The sequence below is a fragment of the Oryzias melastigma genome, linkage group LG4 (assembly GCF_002922805.2).
Source record: "Oryzias melastigma strain HK-1 linkage group LG4, ASM292280v2, whole genome shotgun sequence".
NCBI lineage: Eukaryota > Metazoa > Chordata > Actinopteri > Beloniformes > Adrianichthyidae > Oryzias > Oryzias melastigma.
Genome location: NC_050515.1, coordinates 27,500,112 through 27,520,954, shown reverse-complemented (window position 1 = coordinate 27,520,954; position 20,843 = coordinate 27,500,112). Strand labels below are relative to the sequence as shown.

The 20,843-nt window shown below is 42.0% G+C and overlaps 2 protein-coding genes across 8 annotated transcripts in view; one reads left to right on the top strand and one right to left on the bottom strand.

Annotated features, from left to right (window-relative positions):
* Positions 1-10,769, bottom strand: part of LOC112136846 — a 65,246-nt gene extending 54,477 nt beyond the window's left edge. For all 7 annotated transcript variants that reach the window (XM_024258769.2, XM_024258773.2, XM_024258774.2 and 4 more), the window contains exons 1-8: positions 10,679-10,769; positions 10,525-10,604; positions 10,341-10,429; positions 10,181-10,215; positions 7,180-7,322; positions 7,057-7,109; positions 6,894-6,939; positions 6,726-6,818 (exon numbers count right to left, since the gene is read on the bottom strand). In XM_024258769.2, coding sequence (XP_024114537.1) covers positions 6,726-6,818; positions 6,894-6,939; positions 7,057-7,109; positions 7,180-7,322; positions 10,181-10,215; positions 10,341-10,429; positions 10,525-10,604; positions 10,679-10,754 — 615 coding nt within the window. In that variant the 5' untranslated portion in view covers positions 10,755-10,769. The remainder of the gene's footprint in view (positions 1-6,725; positions 6,819-6,893; positions 6,940-7,056; positions 7,110-7,179; positions 7,323-10,180; positions 10,216-10,340; positions 10,430-10,524; positions 10,605-10,678) is intronic.
* Positions 10,770-14,174: 3,405 nt separating this feature from the next.
* Positions 14,175-17,361, top strand: LOC118598710 (tripartite motif-containing protein 16-like). Its single transcript, XM_036211674.1, has one exon. The coding sequence runs from the start codon at positions 14,241-14,243 to the stop codon at positions 16,422-16,424; it is 2,184 nt and encodes a 727-aa protein (XP_036067567.1). The 5' UTR covers positions 14,175-14,240; the 3' UTR covers positions 16,425-17,361.
* Positions 17,362-20,843: the final 3,482 nt, after the last annotated feature.

The window sequence follows — 20,843 nt, the reverse complement described above, 5'->3', positions numbered from 1 at the left end:
TGTTCCCTGGGGGACATTCAATAAAGAGGAACCTGTGCAAAGCTGCAAGTACGCTATGAGATCTATAAAACTCAGCCACCTGAACAGTTACTGGTGTTCCTGCCTTTAAAAAAAACATATTTTTACATATAAGGCAGAGTGCGCTCTCTTCATCTACAATGGATAAACACAGAGACACTTGGACCTTTTTGCTAGCGGGCTCTGCCGTCCACGTTCGTTTGTTGTGATGTGTCAGTGGAGGGGTGAGACCAGTGTCGCTGCATTTTCTGTATGCGGAAACAAATCGGTTGCACCGCTCTTCCGCATCTGCGAACCACACGTTTTTTCCGCTAGAGCATTTTACGGTCTTCGGACAGTAACAACAATAATAACCTTGTAGGATGTTAATATAGCACTTAAAATGTTTATCATAGTGAAAACATTCACTTATTGTTGAAAAAACGAGATGAAAAAGACATGTTAAGGATCAGGACCTTACGATCTTGCAGTGACTACAAACGGACTCCAAATGTTTTCTTCTTCTGCTGTTTTACATGACAGCAGTTTACTCCCTGAGGATACAGCGCCACTTCAGGACACTTTATTTTCTCCGGTAATCCAAACACGTTATTAACGGTAACTCGGTGGCTTTTTTTCTAACTGTAATCCAGTCAGGAGAAGCTCTCGGTTGTTGAGAAAAACATAAATTCTTGTGATCAAGGAGTTTTACTGTTTGGAAATGACACTGTGGTATAGTGGGTGAAGAGCGGAAGTGACTTGGGGTTCGCGCATGCGGGGTAAGAGGTGCAACCTATTTGCTTCCGCATACTGAAAATGCAGCTACAACCAGCCCCTCCCTGATGCAGCTTAGCTCAGTGAAGGAGAAACACGTCTCTCCCCCTTTCTTTGTGGTCATGCAGAGTCCACTCTGTTGTCAGGCCACTATGCTAGCAGCAGTACCAATGAGGCTGAAACTTTTGGGGTGAGCAGAATAAATACTGAGTGGCGAATGAGGAGTTTAACAGTTTAACCCTTTAATTATCGGCCCATTTTATAGTTTTAATTTTTCTCCAATCGTAATTATCGGTGTGACGTCATAATGTCCAATATCGGCTGATAAATATCATCGTGCAACCCTATTAAAAAGATACCGAGAATAAGAGATATCTGCAGATTATGATGACAGAAGCCTTAAAGGGGCTATACCATGAACAAACAACTTTTTGATCTTGTAGGTTTATTATACTGTTCAATCCTCACTATAATATTACCGTATTTTCACGACCATAAGGCGCACATAAACGTCTCAGATTTTCTCCAAAATGTGCGGCACGCCCTATTGTTTTTTTTGGGGAAGGCGGATTACATGAACACTTTGAAGGATGAAGGGTGGGCTTTATTGTTATTGTTGTTGTTGTTGTTTTACAGCCGAAGTGAGCGCCACAGACACGAAGCGAGGGAGCGTCTGTCCGTGCTCCCTCGCTCCTCCAGAGCAGTAAATGTGGGGGAAAAAAAAAAAATCACATTCGTTCAAATTCAAATTTGTTTTCATTAATTTTACATTTTATATCAGATAATTCATTATTATGTGAGGGGGCCTTCCGCTGCTTCTGTGACTGAGATAAAGGCTGTCCCGCATTAACCCGAGAGGAGGAAAAGTAGTAGACTTTTTTTTATCATTGTCTAGACAAACACAAACAAAACATCACAGTTCAGGAGAGCCAAGCAGGTTACCCGCCCTCCCCGCCCCCTGCAGCACCTGTCTCTCCCCCGGCGTGTGGAGCGAGCAGACACCGCTGAAGGGAGGATGTCTGTCTGTCTGCAGACAGAACCGCCGCGCTGCAACAGGACAAAGACAGTCGTAACGGATTCGTATTTTACGTCTTTATTTCAGATCGGGTCACTGAAAACAGCCCGTGCCAAAAGCTGAGTTCCTGATTGGCTGATGCGATGCAACACCTGTCAAACTCTGATCTGCTGTGAAATGAAGTCAGACTTTCAAGCGCTACGCGGCACGCGCTCACGTACTCGCCTCAACAGCTGCTTTATATGAGCCCGCCCACTATGGCAGGAAAAGTAAAGGGATTGGCTAAGGCCATGTCCACACGTAGGCGGGTATTTCTACAAACGCATATCTCCCGACCTCTGTTTTAGAAAAAGCGTTGCGTCCACACGTGATCGTTTTAAAAACAATTGCATCCACACGTCCCCGGATACTTGCGTTCTTGGGCGATGTTATGAGCATGCCAGAACAGTAGTTGGGAGTGTTTTCCTAAAAGTCAGTGAAATCTATCCAATCAGAGCACTCCTTTTTGTGTCGTCATTTCGGCAAAACTTGAAACATGGCGCTAGCCGGCACGTTCGTGTGGACCGACAAAGAGGTGGAATTGCTTTTAAGTGTGGTTAGGGAATATAAAGTTAACAAGACACAGGAAAACATCGATTGGGAGTCATGTCGATGCAAGTATGTGGACATCTTAACTCAATATTTGGAGCAGTATCCTGCAGAGACGTCTACCGAGTTTCCCCATGAAAAGCGAGAGCTAACGCGCGCTATCCTGACCACGAAATTAAAGGCAGTCAGAGGAAAATACCGACAGGCTGTCGACTCTGGTCGCCGGAGTGGACACGGTAGAGTGGTTCTACTCTACTTTGAACTGTGTGAGCAAATCTGGGGAGGATCACCAGCCACTACAGCCATGTCGTCGGGAATCGAAACCACTGAACTGGATCAGAGCCTCCCTCTTCCTTCGCCTTCCACGTCTTCCTCGTCCACTCAGGAACCAACTGAAAATGTGTCGGACACAGAGACTGAGGGGCCCCCGCGGTGAAGGAGAGACGAGACCTGCTTCAGGTATACATCTTACTATAAATATAAACTGTAATGTTTTAATTTTGATAGTGCATGTCATTTGTTATATATTATAGCAGAGCAAAGCAGAAATGTAAACAAGAAGTAGATGTTTATACTCATGTTTTCAAGTTTTTAAATATTAAAATGCCTTTGTTGTTGTTTTTTTTTAAGGCCAAGCTGAGAGGACACCGACAGGACCGTCTGAAGAGAGAGCTTCCTGCTGAAACAGTGTGGCTAAATGCACTTGAAGAAGACCAACGTGTGAAGAAGAAACTAGTTGACTTTTTAGAAACCTCAACAAAGCAAGCAAATGAGAATTTTGCTAAAATTAACAATTCAGTCAATATGCTCACCACATCTCTTGCTGAAGGCTTTTCTCTGCTAAGACAAGTAATGAGCGCTCCTCCTGCACAACACTACATGCCATATGATCCCAGAGGGCACATTTATTCACACACACAAGCACATTCAACTCATCCCAATCAGGCATTTCAATCATTCACCTCACCATCTGACAGAAGAGCACAGCATAATGCAAACAGCAGCAGCGCACAAGATGTGCCTCACACATCATTAGAGAGCTCAGGGCAGTTTTCATACACTCAAACCCTCTTCAGTGATGAGTAAAGCATGTTTCTTTTTTCTTAATTTGATTTTGTCAATCTTATTTGTAGGCATTGTTTATTGTTAAAATGTGAAATGCCAACATGTTACAAATGTTTGCACAAACTGCACTACGAATAACACGTTAGTGTAACAGACACAAGATTGTGTTTTTATTTGCACAAAATTGCATTGCAATAAATGTGAAGGCTTTAAGAAGTATGGAAGTTATTATTATGTTAATTATACTTGACTTTTTATTTTCAATGACACAGTGCAATGTTCATGACATTTCAGAGTCCAAACTTTTCAAAAATAAAAATGTCTTTCAAACTGATTTGTGCAGTTTAATCAGAACAAATACTTCCTCAACCAACAAAGAAAATGAGTGAAATACCCTTGTTTCTTTTGTTTAGTAGCTCTTCATTTAAACCTAAAAAATATCAGTCTTGTCTTCTATGTTTCTGCAAAATCCTGTCTCTTATGGATCCAGATACTGGGTGAGGACTCTCCGGACCCTCTTCCCTTCGGTGGTCAAGCTGTCTCCTCTTGTAGGTGGTTGTGGCACTGGCTGATGTTCTCTGTCGTGCTCAATGGCTTCACTAATCCTGCTGTCATCAATGGAGTCTTTATTAATCTCACAAAAGTTATGCAGCACGAAACACGCATAAATAACAAAGGGCAGATCGTTGAGATTAATGTCCATCGCTCTTCTCAGAGCCCCAAATCGCGCCTTAAGTCTCCCGAATGCGCATTCTATTACCATGCGTGCTCTGCATAAAGAAAGTCCAAAATACTGTTCCTGTGGATTGCTCCCACCGTTGGCGTACTCTTTCATTAGATACGGTAACAGCGGGTAGGCGGGGTCGCCTAGGATGTAAACAGAAATTGGCGCTTCATTGTCAATAAGTTGTCTTGGGCACGGTGGGATTTTTTCATTTTTTAGGTACTCGTTGATTGATGAGTTGGAGAAAATCCGAGCGTCGTGTACGCTTCCTGGCCATTTTACCACCACATCCATGAAGCAGTACTTATAGTCACAGGTCGCCTGAATGTTTAAGGAATATCTTCCCTTTCTGTCAATATAGTCAGTGGAGTTTACCGATGGTTGCTTTATATCCACATGAGTGCCATCCACAGCACCGAGGCAGTGAGGCAGGCCGTGCATCTTCTCAAACGCCTCTACAAGTGAATGCACGTCATTCTCGGTTGTTGGCAGCTTTACGTATTGCGGTCCCAAGTGCACAGTAATAGCTTTGCACACTTGCCTAACTACTTTTGAGACTACTTGTCTGGACAAACCAAAAGCATTTGCTGTTTTCCGTAATCTTCCCTCGTCAGCCAAATAATACAGGGTGCGGGCAACCTTTTTAACCACATCGACAGGGGATCGCATGACCGTAGGCTGTCCTTCTATATGAGGACGCAGTAACTCCGACAGGGACAACAGCGACAACCTGGACATGCGGAAATTTTCACGCCATTCATCCGGGAGGACGACTTCCAGCTCAAAGTTCTCCCATCAGCTGGCGGTGCGTCCAGGTTGGACCCAAAATCTCCGACGGCGTCTTTCACGAGTGGCATGCCTTCGAGGAGGAGGAGGAGGGGGACGGGATATTTGTTGTAAAATAGCCGACTGGAAAGCGCTTCTTCTCCTTTCCTCCTCGACAAGAAGCAGTAATTGTGTTTGTAAAAAAAAGCAAGCACGAAGCATCTGTACCAGTGTAATAATTAACACACTCCTCGGGTCCATGCTGAGCACTGTCGGACATAAACAACGTCGCATCTATGACGTGTATGCACCAATTGTCGCAAAGAGTGACGTTTAAAAACGCAAATCACCGGGTATTCATGTCCACACGCAGACGCAGAACCGGAGTTTTCCAAAATCTTCACTTTAGCCGGAGTTTTCCAAAAGCACCGTTTTCAGTGACTGAAACCTCCGGTTTTGTGTGGACGATAGGCCGAAACGCATAGAAATATATTCGTTTTAGCAGATACCCGGGTACGTGTGGACAGGGCCTAAAACTTCACAGTACTGAAGAAAGTAGAAATGATTGACATGTCCAAAGACCAATAGACCTTCAATGAACTGCTGCACTGTCTGCAGCAGCTGCTTTCGGTTTCGGTCGAGCTGTGAAAATAATAACTGTTTCTGCTTGGAATCAAACTTCGGTGACCAACCCTAGTTTTACCATACCCGCGCCCTATGGTCAAGAGCGCCTTATGTATTTGTTAAACTGCACCCTATGGTTGCGAAAATACGGTATTCATTTTCTCCAGGATTGTTGCAATCGCATCTGTTAACGCAAATTCAAGCAAACCCTGCAATTTTTTGCACACTGTGAGACTTTTTATTTTAATCTGAACTTCACTGCAACTTTGACCAATCTACTGTGACAACCATCATGGATGATGATGCAGCTTCATGACCGTTTCTCTTTGACTCCTTCCCAGGAGTCGCGCTCTTGTTTATAATCTCTCGTTAGTCCTCTCTGATTTTTTTTCTCTTCAAGACACGCATGGATGGTCACCCCATGGGTTGAGGGTGCATTGAGAGTGGTGAATTTAATGTCATGATTAACATTTTCTGGGTGCGTTTCAAAAAATATGTACAGTAGCCTATATATTAAAAAAAAAACTTTGCAACTTTTGTTGCAACTGCGACATCTGCAGGGTGGGTGACGTCAGTCTCCCATGTAACCCTTCACTTTATCAATTCTAAGTTGATCATCCATCTGCATCTGCTCCCTCTCTCCTGTCCATTAGCATCAGTTAAAGGTTCACATTCACAATACCTGCAGCAGAGACTGGAGTCCTTCAGGGGGACTATGGTGTCCTTAAAGAAAGGTACTGAGACTCAGAAATAACGCAGGAACTCTGGTGAAAGTCTGTTTAAGAAGGAGGTCCTCCAGGAGAGCCAGAATACTACAGAGAGAGTCTAGATCTCTCCTAGTCTGGGTGTATCCACGTTCTCTTGAGGGGGGAGGAGGTGGAAAATGAGATATCGTCATTCTTATCGAGACCCTCCACCCCCACCGCTATCCAAGCTCTGAATCAGATGACGATAATGGATGTTACCCTGGTGATAACTTTAATCTTTCATGGTGGATCTTTCATATTTTTCTAGGTAAACTGCACTAAATACAGATGATGCTGTCTGTAATCAGGAGAAAATGTTTTAGGACGACTAGACGTGACTACATTTATCAACAGGATGATGCTCCAACTACAGCATGGCTGTTGAGTGTACGGGTAAAAAGAAACACTCCAGCAGCTGAATTCAGACCTGGGGATCATCAATGAAGAAGCTGACACATTCTGAACCCATGTTGAAATCAATCCAGAAACTGTCCAGTTTCTCATCTTTTGGACAAAACAGCTGTGAAAGAAAACAGGATCCAATCATGGTCACTATCAAATAATGATGTCTGACAAAAAAGTGCTCAGGTTTTACCTGGGTGGAGCCAAGAAATGCTCGCAGGCAAGCAAATGTGTAAACCCTGACAGAACAGTCACATAGAAAAACAAAGTTAGCAAATGTCCATCATTAAGAAGGAAAACTTTTCAAACATGAGTATATGTTGATCAAGGCAGGAAGGGGCTATCAGGAGCTTTACCTGCTCTGGTCTCCATGGTAACCATTGACGAAGTTCAGGAAACGTCGGCAGTCCTGAATAGACAGACACCCAGGTCAGACACAGACAAAAACTGATAGTCAAACAGATAAGTGAGACACTTACCACCTCAAAGTCTGCACCTCTAATGTCACAAAAAGCTCTGCTGACCTCATGGCTGGAGAACCACTCTACAGACTTCTGCTCTCGGTCTCTGCGAGCAGTCAGACGGCACAAAGCCTCCGATAGACTGAGCTGGAGTTGATAGTCTGGGACCAAAGAAAAGAAGAAAAGGCTTCTGGTTTATGTCTTTTCTAGATAGATCTCTTTATTTGTCATTGTCACAGGTACAATGAAATTAAAGTGCTAATGCTTGTAATCAAGCCTGGCCTGTTTTCCAGGATAAAGGCTGACAAACATTTGAGAGCTTTGTCTCTAGTTTTGCTTGTTTTACAAACACTCTGCACTCAACAAATTCAAACCATTGATTACAACAGAAAACGTAAACTTTTATTTATCTTAGTATTCAAATTTAATGCAATATTTTTATAAACACTTCTAATTTGCAGTATTCAATTTTGTTAAAGATTTAACTCTTTACCGCTGAGGCTGTTCCCAGTGATGAGACAAATTACACACGCTCTTTGAACTACTGTAAAAAAACTTTTGATGCAATTAACGTAATTCCAATAGATTCTGATGCTGACACACACACAAAACCGCATCTATGCACAAAGAAGATGCAAGACCATTTTCACGACTCTAAGATTAGTGTGTTGTCAGTTTTCCCTTCCGTGACAAAGGTGGACAGGATTTCATGTCACCCAAGGACACCAGCCCAGCCAGCAAGGCCAAGTGGGCTCCATATGGTTTGAAAGTGGGCAGAAAATGTGGATCCCTGTGGTGGCCCCACCTGTGCTTGCTCACATTGGCTCCACTCTCCAGTATCCGGCAGCTAGGGCAGCGGCCCTTTTAGCTCTGCTGACCCCTGGGCGGGGCACTCACTAGCTCTGCTGACCCCTGGGCGGGGCACTCACTAGCTCTGCTGACCCCTGGGCGGGGCATTCACTAGCTCTGCTGACCCCTGGGCGGGGCACTCGCTAGCTCTTCCAGACCTTGGGCGGTGGAGCTCTCTGCGCTGTCCACGAGGCAGCTGGCTAGCCAATGTGGCCAAACACAGGTGGGGCCACCATGGAGACTGCAGACAAACCCATTCCGGGTCCTCATTATCTGCCCACTTACAAACCATATGGAGTCCACTTGGCCTTGCTGGCTGCAGTGAAGATAAAAAAAAAATCATTGAAAAATAAAGTTCAGCGGGCTGTCTTGTGGGGACCAGATGGATGCATTCTAATGTAAACATGCCAGGATAGCACAACGGTTCCAACAGAAGAATCAGGATGACACAACAGTACTATTGTTTGTGAACGTCTTAGAGCAGGGGTGCCCAAACTTTTTTACTCTAAGGGCCAAAATCTAAATGGGATCATGGTCCGCCGGCCAAATACAATATTTTTCATGTTATGAAATAAAAGAGAAAATAAAGAATGATTAATGTATTTATTTTGAGTCTGTATTCATTAAGGTAACACATATCAGTAATAATAAAAAGTTACATTTGTCTTTGAAACTTTGAAGTATATTACACCCGTAGAGTTTTGGAAAACCATAGAAAAGTAATGAGAAACGGGTAAGAGGTTTTAACTCTAACACCTAGACCTCTGCCTGAACTTCTTTGCTCATTTTGACTATGAAAGGGTCTAAAAATGTCCTTCAATTGTGTACTTTTGCTCCTTTTCCAAGAAGACACAGAATTTTCAATATATATCATCATTTTACAATGCTTTCTATTTCATAATAAAGTTGGACCAATTCAAATAAAAAAAAACACAAAAATGGAATGTGAGTTTTAGAATTTTTTGAGAGAGAAACAGTGCAAATGTAGATGACCAACAGGTTTTGTTTGTTAAAAGTTTAAATTTGTCCAGTATCAAACTGTTTAGAAAAAACATTTGAATGTTTCTCTCTTAATGTGCAAAAAACAGTGCATTAAACTTAAAATATCTACAGACATTTTTGGTCACACAGGGAAGTTCTGTCCTCTTTGGCTCCTCCAAAGCTTTTGATGATGCTGCCGATGATGTCCTAAACTTCCAGGGAGAGTTTTTGGTACAGATTCTGCAGCATCAGAGGGAAAAGATTTCACCTGCTGATGATTTTCCTGTATTTAGTGATGGTTGAACACCTGGGATGAACCTCAGTGGATGAGATTCTACATCTTTGTTGATGTGATGAGCAGCTTTGCTCTCTGACCACATCACCAGTCTCCAGCATCCTCACGTTTGCTCCTCCAGCAGCATCAGCTCCAGCTCACAGCCTCTCACAGGAGACCTGAAGAAAAATAGTTTTCATTTATTGGGATATTTATTTCCTGAACAAATGTAAATATATGCTTTTTTATAAGATAATTTATCATTTATGAGTAAAAAATAAGCTAACTTACATTTGAATGACATTTCTCTCACACAGTTTGTGTTTGAGAGTAAAAACTAGCTAGCTACTGCTCGATTCCTTCAGGAAAAAACACAGAAATGCAGCATTACCTTCTCTCACCAAAAATGACTCCTTCTGTTGCTCCTTCAGTCCCAAAGTCTTCTCTGAACCTCCATGAAGGTTATATTTCTCACGATGGTCGTCTTTCAGACATTTTTCTTGTTCTTTTTGCCGTTATAAAAACTTTTTTTGACCGCTCCGCTCTCCTCATCTCTCCACCGCTCCTTCTGTCTCACCGGTAAACAAAGGACCGTCGCACAGGCTTCTGGGTGAAATTACTGTAATTTCCAAAAGCACAATGTCTCTGATTTTCAAAAACTGTTGGGATTTTTCAAATAGAGCAAACCGTTCAGGAATTACTGTAATTCAAAGAACGCTTGTCTAAATGTGTTACGGACAACACGCTCAGTGGCCAAACACACACGGCTTCCAGAGCCACACTTGGCGGGCCAAAAGATAACTTTAGGTGGGCCAAATTTGGCCCGTGGGCCCCACTTTGGGCACCCATGATAGACCTTTAGTGGTGCTACAATTATGACCCCCTCCAAAAAAGAGCCTGCTCAAGAACACTCACCTCCAGCTGTCAGAACTGCTGCTGCAAGCTGGAACCTGTCAGGTATGTAAGCAGATGAAAGCAGAGGAATATGAATTTATCACATTTTATTTCTAGTTACTGAATGTCTCGTTTGAGAGCATTGGTCTTATTGCGCAGCAGACATGGATGAGTTCCTTACAGCAGCTGAATCTGATTTTGCTCATGCTGGATCAGACTCCTTTGTTCTCGACTCATAGATTCCAATATGCTATTGAAGGTTTGGATGGCCTGAAATGAGAGGAGGCAGAACCAGGAAATAATGGATGTTGACAAACAGAGAGAACCAAGCAGAAAACAAATGTCTGGGTTGTTTGTTATGCTACCTCCAGTCTCAGCGGGAAGTGAATTTCGGGCTCAAGAGCCATCTTAGCCAGCTGAAGAAGAATCACAGACAGCTGACTCACTGTAAAACAAGCCAAGGTTGAGACACTACAAAACCTGCATGAGCCAGGACCAAGAAACAGCTTAGATACCAACCTGGAAGACAGGCCTGACCTAGGATCTGGGGGGGAAAGCAAACATTCAGAAGCATCAACAGTATTTCAAGATTCATTCCTTACCTTTGACTTAAATCCAAGTAACCAGAAAAAGAATCACTATGACAAAGATAAGCGGGCGGAGCTGCACATCTCAAACAGTCAGATGGAGGAAGCTGGAGCTGTACCAGAAGTTTACAGAGAAGAGAGCAGCTGCGAATGAGGACAGAAGAACTAGCAATAGAAGAAGTACAAAGTCTTTATTGGCATTATTCCTGGTCAAATGAGATTCAGGTAAAGTTCTCTTTAATGTAAAGAGTCAATACAGATAAATGAATAAAGAAAAAAGAACACATTATGTTACAAAGTAATGTACAATAATAATGACAAATGTGCAAGAAATAAGACAAAATGTGCAAGATCAGAGATATGCGCAAGAATCACAGAAATGTGCAAGTATCAGTTGGCCTGTGGTTTGAATTGAGCACTCTGCAGTCACAGCTTTTGGAAAGAAGCTGTCCATTTGTTATTGCCCTGTCTGCTGCAAGGCGGCAGTTTGAAGAGGTGATGACTAGGGTGAGTGTGATCCTTTAGGATGTTTCAGGCTCTGGGTGTAGATGGAGGTCATTGTTTGGGAGAGAGCAGCAGATGATTTTCTGGGCTGTTCATCACCTTCTGCATTCTCTTCCTGTCATCCGCCGTGCAGCTGGAGAGCCAAACTGACACAGCGTAAGTCAGCAGGCTCTCAGTGGAGGAGAGATAGAAGATCACCAGCAGCTTTTGGTGGATTCGCTGCTTCCTGAGCAGCCTCAGGAAGTGCAGCTGCTGCCGAGTCTTTTTGACTAGAGAAGCAGTGTTGATTCTCCAGGAGAGGTCTGCAGAGATGTGGACACCGAGGAATTTGAACGTCTCCACCTGCTCCACCCATTTGCCGTTGAGGTGCACTGGAGTAGGTAGTCCAGAATTCATCCTGGGCTTCTGCTCCTTTTCACAGGACGTCAGACAAAATGGCTACAGTAAAGTGACTTCTGGTTTACGGGTCTACACAGACAGCTGAACGCTGTTTAAAACAATTTTATGTAGATAAAAGGTCATATTACCAACTTTAACAGAAAAGTGTACTATACTTATTTTATAAATGTCCTACTTAACTGTATTTTATTCCCTCTCTTCATTCAAAATTACAAATGTCAGTGATCCTGCCTGCAGAATTCCGCACAGCTGACTCCCCAGTTTCCGAGAGATAATATTAAACAAGTCGTGGATCATTTCTCTTCCACAACCCGATTAAAGCGATCAGGCTTACATGGCAGCCATAATGGCTCCAGTGCGGCTGCCTGACTCTTTACATGATTTAAAAACGAGAGGCACTCACACTGCATCCAGTCAGGTCCGACCTCTGCAGTCTGGCCTCTCTGGCACTCCAAATCCATTTATTTTTTGCCAGAAACTGAAGCACTTTTTGTGAAGTTGGGGCTATTAATGGCCTAAATCGGAACTCATGCAAGTAAATTTAAATGTGTAATCGCTACATTTCCAAAAGAATACCTATTTTCTACTGTCCTCGCTTTTTTCACCGACTTGTTAACATTATGTCATTGATCCAGCTGGATCTCAGGTCGGTTCGACTGGAATCTGCTCACAGGTGGGGGCATCTGCCCACGCTGAACTGCTCGCCTCTCATAACAGCGGCGGGAGGGACTTAACAAAAAAATGAATCCCTTTTTACCAGATGGATTTTTCTGTTTTGGGATGACTTAATGTCTAGTGTGTGAATATAACATGGAAAAGTGACTACATAAAGGTCTTGGAAGAAGCATTGAGTGTTGGCGGAAACGTTTGTTCTTCGGTTTCTGGCGCTAATGTTTGGATATTGAGTCAGTGAACTAACGTGAGTCCCTGTTTAATTTCATGTCATTTGTGGTGAGCTTTGGTTTGCATTGGGAGAGGACTGTAGACGAATTAGCTTGCCGTCCTACTCCTGCGGAAAAGCGCCTCGTTAAACTGCATGCACACCGCGTTCAAGCCAGCACTTTCAATGAAACGTCTGTCGGATTTTGAGCTTCAGTTATCAGAACTAAGTCCAATTGCAAGCTCTTTTTTTGATTCTGAGAATCATGATAAAATCCAACAATGCAACCAGTTCAATGCTATTTAAAAGTTGGATATGGTTATTGTCCGTGAGAGGGAAGGGAGAGGGGCAGAGTTCAGAAGCCACAGCCTGTGGATACAGACTGTTGGCCAGTCTGGATGTTCTGGCCTGTATGGACCTGTACCTTCTCCCTGAGGGCAGCAGGTGAAAAGGTGGTATGCCGGGTGATGTAGATCTCGCAGGATGTTGTGGACTCTCCTCAGACAGCGAGTGGAGTAGATGGTGCTGATTTCTGGCCGAGTCGTTTCAATGATTCTACCGGCTGCTTTCACCACCCGCAGGAGTGCCTGCTGGTCAGAATTAGTGCAGCTGGAGAACCACACTAGCAATCCATGTGTCAGAACACTGCTGATGGCAGTTATAAAAATCTAACATCAAAGGTCTGGGAATGTGAGTGTTCCTCAATTTCCTGAGGTAGAAGAGGTGCTGTTGGGCCTTCTGTATGGCTGCAGTGATGTGATTGACAGGTCCTCAGTCACAGTTATCCCCAGGAATCTAAAACCAGTCTCTCGAGGAATTTGGCGGGAATGGAAGTGAGCGCCACCTGTCTGTAATCATTCAGACGTATGACGTTTGACTGTTTTGGAATGGGAGCAATGGTTGCTGCTTTGAAACAAGCTGGAACTAGTGAACAGGACAGCGAGATGTTATATATAGAGGTGAAGACATCAGCCAGCTCCGCACACACATATATATATATATATATATATATACACGTATATGGTGTGTGTGTGTGTNNNTGTGTGTGTGTGTGGGGGGGGGGGTCAGAAAGGTGTGCAACAAGCAAAAGTGACTTTAAAAAAAACACACAGAGGTCCACAAAAAGGAGGAGCTGTAGGTCACAGTCATCTTGTACTACAAATGCTGAGACACTTTATCGATGGGCTGAAGGGTGAGACTATTTGCATTTTTTGCACTTAAGATTAAATGTTATACTTCTAGGTAATATGGTCAGCGTCTGCAAAAACATTCGAGGCATCAGGACATTACTATAAATGGTAATGAAGATAGCGCTGTGACGTCAAGGACAGATCAAACCGGTCAGACAGGATTTCAGGGGAAATTCTTCAGCATTTCCTTCATTGTTCAGTTTTTCTGGGAGAAATGCACCACCGCATTCATAAATAATGTTAGCAATGTGCCAACTGACATGCTGGGCGCTCGTGCACAAAACCAGCACCTGTGAGATCAGAACTCAAGAAAGAATGCGGCAGATGGCTTTGTCTTTCTTTCTTCAGAAATATTCTTCCAGTAAACACCAAGCTTCAGTAAATGGAATGAAGTCTTACCTGTAAACTCCTCCCTCTGTTTTTTTCTCCAGAGTTCAGGCAAACACATCCTCATAGTCTGTCCTTCATTTGACAGCAAACTGCCGTGAATGCTGAGCTGAGACTTCACCTGCGTTGAAGAAATGGCTCAGTTTCAGCTCGACGAAAGCAAGTTTTCCTGCTCTATCTGTATTGATTTGCTAAAGCAGCCAGTGACTATCCCATGTGGACACAGCTACTGCATGAGCTGCATCGAAAACCACTGGAATGTAGAAGACTTCAAGATGGTTTACAGTTGTCCTGAGTGCCGACAGACCTTCAAACCAAGACCAGTCCTGAGGAAGAACACCGTGTTGGCCGGTCTAGTAGAAGACATGAAGAAACCTGGAGATCAAGAAGCTCAGAATTCTGATTGCTCAGCAGGACCAGGGGATGTGGCCTGTGATTTCTGCACCGGTAGGAAGCTGAAAGCCATCAAGTCTTGCTTGCAGTGTCTGGTCTCTTACTGTGAACTCCATCTGCAGCCTCACTATGAATCCCCAACCTTCCAGAAACATAGGCTTGTGGAAGCCTCTCCAAACATTCAGGAGAACATCTGCTCTCTTCACAACAGCGTGAAGGAAATCTTCTGTCGCACTGATCAACAACTGATCTGTTATCACTGCTCAGAGGAAAACCATCAAGGTCATAATACCATCTCAGCTGTAACAGAAAGGACCAGGAAGCAGGAAGAACTGGTGCTTAGCCACAAACTCATCCGGGAGAGCATCCAGAACAGGGAGGCCGAGATAAAGCTGCTTAACATGGAGGTGGAGGCTATCAACACCTCTGCTGATAAAGCAGATCAAGACAGCCAGACTAATTTCAATCACTTGCTACAACTTTTGAAGATGAGAACCTCTGAAGTGCAGCAGACCATTAGATCAAACCAGAAAATTGAGGTGACTCGAGCTGAAAAGCTCCAGGAAAAGCTTCAGCAGGAGATGACTGATTTGAGAAGGAAAGATGTAGAACTGGAGAAGCTTTTACACACAGAAGACAACAACCAGTTTCTGCTAAAGTTATCTTCATTGTCGTCCCTCAACACCTCCTCAGAACTTCCCAACATCACGATCCGTTCGCCCACATACTTTGAGAAGCTAATGGCTGCTGTGTCTGAGGTAACACAGAAGTTCTATGAAATCCTGAAGCTAGAGTGGACCAACATCTCACAGTTTGAAGTGGATGTTTTACTAACACGCCAGGATGAAGACTTGAATTTACTGCAAGGTTGCCTTTTAGATGGAGCACCCAAGATATTACCATTTCCCCCAGTTTACCTGACCCGAGATAAGGCCAAAACCTTACCCCCACCAGATTACTCTTCGGAGGACCCTGAACCCCAAAAGGAATCCACCATTTTACAATCTACTCCAGCTCACTCATCAACTGATGATTTTAAGATGTCACCTTTAACTACTATTTCTCGATCACGAAATGGTTCCTCTGGCTCTTTGGCTCTTTACCCATTCCAACAGGAGTCAGAGTGTTCTACAGTTTACTCTATCCCAGAAGGGTATTGTCTTTCACCATCAGGTCCAACTCACCTGCCCCAAAATGAACCTGTAGGCTTGCAGTCAGGTTCACTGTCAACAGAATCTAAGAGTTTACCACCAGCTCCAATCAACCAGCCCCGAAGGGAATCTATTAAACAACCAACAACTCAAGATAACAATCTACCATCTGAAATCAATCCATCAATTCAAGAGAAGCCTTTATCCTCTGCTCCAGTTTACCTATCACCACATGAGCCAAAAACAACAACCGACTTCCTGCAATATTCATGTCAAATCACACTGGATCCAAACACTATGAACAAATCTCTGACACTTTCTGGGGAGAACAGAAGAGTAACCCGGGACAAGAAAAAGCAGTGGCACTTTAACCATGCAGAGAGATTTGCAGATCGGTTCCAGGTTCTAAGCAGAGAGAGTCTTACTGGCCGTTGTTATTGGGAGGTGGAGTGGGACGGAATTGTTTCAATCGCCGTTTCATATAACAACATCAACAGAAAAGGACAAGAGAGTGGATTTGGAGACAACGAAAAGTCTTGGGCTTTATACTGCCACAATAACAAATTCATACACAACAGAATGTGCACCGTCCTGACAAGCTCTCCATCTTCCAGAGTGGGGGTGTACCTGGATTACAGAGCAGGAATTCTGTGCTTTTATAGTGTCTCTGAAACCAGAACACTACTCCATAGAGTCCAAGCCAGATTTTCCCACCCACTGCATGCTGGACTTTGTGTCAGCTCTGGATCTGCTGAGATACTTCAGCTGCTGTAGGATGCATCTACAAAAAAAACCTCTCACCCTAATCCCTAATTTACCAAAGCAGGGATGAAGCAAGAGCTCTGCATGTTCCTCAGCACTGAACAAGGACACCAAACTAATGAAGGCTTAACTTTTAAGCTTACAAAAGTTGTACAGCTCAACTTCCATGAACTAGACTTTTTTCCCCATATCATCTGCATTTGCTTGATCAGGTTTTGTTTGAAATACTTTGTTTCCTGTCAATGAGACACTGAAGCTACCAACTACAAGAACTTACCAAAATGTTTAGTCAGGACTTTATTACTACAACAGTACATAGTGTCAACCTAAACTACAAAGAGAATTGTGTCTCTCAAACAAACAACCGGATCAATCCCATGTGGTAACACCCCTCACCCCACCATCACAAAGAGTTTGAATGGACAATTCATCATTATATCAACCACCCCTGACCAATAACTATGTCACTACATCATTCTTTTGGAAGCAGTTTGCCCCATTGGTTTATTGTGTTCATTTGCTGCTTTTGGATAAATCTGAAATCACATCATTTTACCAATGTAACAACATCTTTGATGAAGTCGAGAAGAAAGTCAGGACTGGAGAGACTTGTTCCCAAGTGTATTGGGTTAAAAAAAAAATCATTATCCAGGAATTTGCCATTATACCCAGCTGTCAGACACATGTACATGTCAGGTGTGTTGAACATATCATATCTGTCCATTTGATTTACCTGTTCAATCTTAAAGTATATAAAATATGTGATTTTTGCTTTTAAAATTGGAAATCACCTCCTTGTTCTTGTTTGATTGTTGTAGAACTTTGATGCTTGATGATTTCTCTATAATCTTAACGATATTCATATGATATATAGTGATAATGATTGTAGTAATAACTAGGGATGTCCCGATCTGTTTTTTTTGGGCCCGATCCAATTCCGAGTCATTTGATTTTGTGTATCTGCCGATACCGAGTCCCGATCCGATACTTTTATAAGACATTTAAAACATAGATAAACTGAATAAACAGATTACTGTTGTCCCTCATTTATATTTTAATAACCTTCTTTTATCATTAAAAACTTAAATAAAACACTTCTGTGAAGTAGCTTTAATAAACAAGCAAAAATACAGCAAATATAAACTAGGAAAAAAATAAAATGTTCTTGTTATATAAGTGATAATTAGTCATGTGATAAAGTTTAGTGACTTTAGCTTTAACATCTTTAGAACTATTGAACATTTTTGACCAAATGTGATTCCTGTCCTCATTTAAAATTCTTAAAAATAAATTATGACTTTGTTTTAGCATTAAATTTGATGAGTGTTCATGAATAGCTGATATCATTATTAGTTTTAATGTATTAATTTTATTTATTTAGTTATTTTTAAGATTATTTGCTTATTTTTTAACTTCTTAAGACATCACATTTTCGGTTTTATTACCACAGTTGTTAATTTTCTTAACTGTTATTTCTCTGTCAGATAAATAAAACAGGCATATCAAAGGACAGCTCGGGTCCTAAGGACCCAAATCACGGCATTAGCATGTAGCAGTTAGCAGCTGTTGTTTAGCTGTCTGTCTGCAGCATGAAGAACTTCACATTAAAAAGAAACAAAATACTGTCTTTTTCTGTTGTAATACCTTTGGAGGTTGTTGTTTGAGTTATGACAAACCGATAGAGACACTTGCTGTCAGTTTAAAGTGTTTTTAAAAGAGTTATTGGTCCCGGAGTTAGCTTTCTAGCTAGCTTTGTTTACGTTAGCCTTCTGCTTGAGCTGCTGTCGTTTACTGGTGATGACATTTTGTGATCTTTTTATGACATGCAGACTTCTAGTGGAGTATTTATCCGGAATGATAAAATGAAATATAAAGCTCTGATCATAAAGAAAATAACAATTCAATTCAATTCAATTTTATTTATATAGCCCAAAATCACAAAGAGATTTGCCTCATTGGGCTTCAAAATAACAAATATCCGATCCTGATCGGACAAAGGAGTCTGATTCTGATCGAGTCCAAAACCACGTGATCGGCCCAGATTTCCGATAACGTGATCGGATCGGGACATCCCTAGTAATAACCATTATGATATTGAATGATGATAATCACAATGATAATAAAGCTGGATTGCTGATATGTCTCTGCCTGAACCCAGAGTTTCTGAATAAAGCTGAGCCCATGTTCATTCAGATGGATCACAGGTAATCAGAATTTGTACAGTGACCCCTCAACAGTTATGTGCAGCAGGGATGTACGATCAGGGGAGACGGGGGTGGTAGTACCATTCTCACATGTCATTACACAATGTGTGCTATTCATGAAATTATTCATCTAAGCTCTTATAAAAAAATGGAGTTTATATTCAAGATTCTAATCATTTGAATCATTTTTATCCTTGAAAAAATGTTCAAACCGGTCTGACTGCGTGCCTTTACCTTAATCAGGGTATGCTAGCAATGTCTCGGTGGCGCCCCTGCTTGCCCTGCCAGACCCTGGGCAGCAGGCTGGCTAGCATAGGGGGCTAGCCCACTGACTGCCCAATGCTGTAGATTCAAACCAAAAAAGTGTGTCTCAGTCGTCACTCTGGAGATGTCATGAGTTTGAGTGTTTTGTTAAAATGTTACACCAGAAGCTTTTGCTTCAAACTAAATTCTTTGTTTTTTATTGTGTTTCAATAATGGGTTTGTTATAGCTGCATTGTGTTAATGAAGTGATTTAATAATAATATAAACTTGTTTTTCACCACTCCTGACACGGCACTAAGTTAAGAGGGCTCGAGTTTTATCAAACCTCCAAAATCCACATGTCAGAAGACTGAGTGAAATTATGATTAAATCTAGTCAAAACAGCTTATTATTAGAATAAGTTTAAAGCACGTTCTTATCTTCTGCTGCACAGTAATATCTTTAGTGTCAGAAGCAAGGTCTTCAATGACAGAATTGCACCATAATAAGTGCAAGTAAATTTAGTGAAAGGGTAAATTCTTCATAAGAGAAGAATTCGTAAGAGAATCAAGATTGAGAAGCACTGGACTAAAGGGAAATCGGAAAAAACTATTAGTTTTAAAAAAGTTGCAAATACTAATATCAAAGGTGGAAGAGAGAATTCTGACTTTCCTTCTCACTTCTTAAATTCAAACAATGAGTTTATAAATAAATAATTGACAGCCAAATGACTTCAATGAATATTTTGTAAACTGGGGACTAGATTTTGCAAAGGAAATTCAACCTAGAAAAAACATGGATACAATTCAAAAATTCTCTTTAAAACCCTCCATGACAATTTTTTTAATAAAAAAAAAAAATGTTTTCAGTAGTTTTAATTATGATTACGAAGTTTTCAACCAAAATCCCACAACCTAAATGTCTTTAAAATGTATTTTTCATGTTGATCTGAAGCCTCAGTCTGAAAATTCTCCTCTGAGGGGGCGTGGCTTTTGGAGCTGAGCTGCTCCCTTACGGGCACCCCATCCAGCCCCCTCCCCGTCTGATTAAAGTAGCGCTGTGTCTCGCTAGCGTAAATCATCACCGCTGCTACAGCAGTTTCGTTATAAACTGGATCTAAGGTTGGATAAATGAAGAGCTTTGTGGATTTATAATCCACAGCTGCGGTCAAATGTTAGAGTGGACTCCATCAATAAACACGATATTTTGCATGACCCTCAGAGTGGCTTTTGAAAAAAATGAACATCTTCACTTGCCCTTATACATTTTGTGGAAAATATAACATCTGCAATTGAAAAAGTAATGTCCCATGGGAATCTTTATGAATTTAAAAAAAGCTTCTGATACCTTTTATCACAACTTATGTAAGGGATAATACCCGACAAAGTGGGCATTATGAGAAATTGACGCACGACGCGGAGGCCTGAACCGTCTGGTGCTTCGTGCTTCCGCGAAGCAGCTAGAGTGAGCAGCTAGAACACAAACGGCACACAATCAGCTTCTATCTCTGTGTTTCATTTCACTGCAGGTTTGGAAGGCTCTGCTCTTCTGAGCCTCTCAAAAAACTCCCTCTTGTGGTGAAACAGAAGACTACACCTTTCATGCCGAGTCATGTGTCTTATCAGTAGGAGAATAACTTATTTAAAAAATAAATTACCTAAGTTAAGCTGAACCATTATGAGGTGGGGGGTTGTTTAATTTATCAATATGTACTCTTTTACCTTACAAAAGGAAAGTGAGATATATTTGCTGATCGTCACCATATGTTTAATGAAGCATCAGTTCAGAGAGAAAGTTCATCTATTACTGCTTGTTTTTGTCCAGATGATAAAGAGAAACATTTTTAAGTGTGGTTTATCACCGTGGTTCGTGACTTTTTAATCTATGCCCAGCAGCCAATCAGAATCGTGTATTCACCCGGACAATGGTATAAAAATAAGTAAACTGCACATGTACGGAGTGAGAGGACTAGCCCCAATTTGGC

Excerpts from the sequence above, each read along its gene's own strand:
- LOC118598710 (XM_036211674.1), top strand. The coding sequence starts at position 14,241 with ATGGCTCAGTTTCAGCTCGACGAAAGCAAGTTTTCCTGCTCTATCTGT.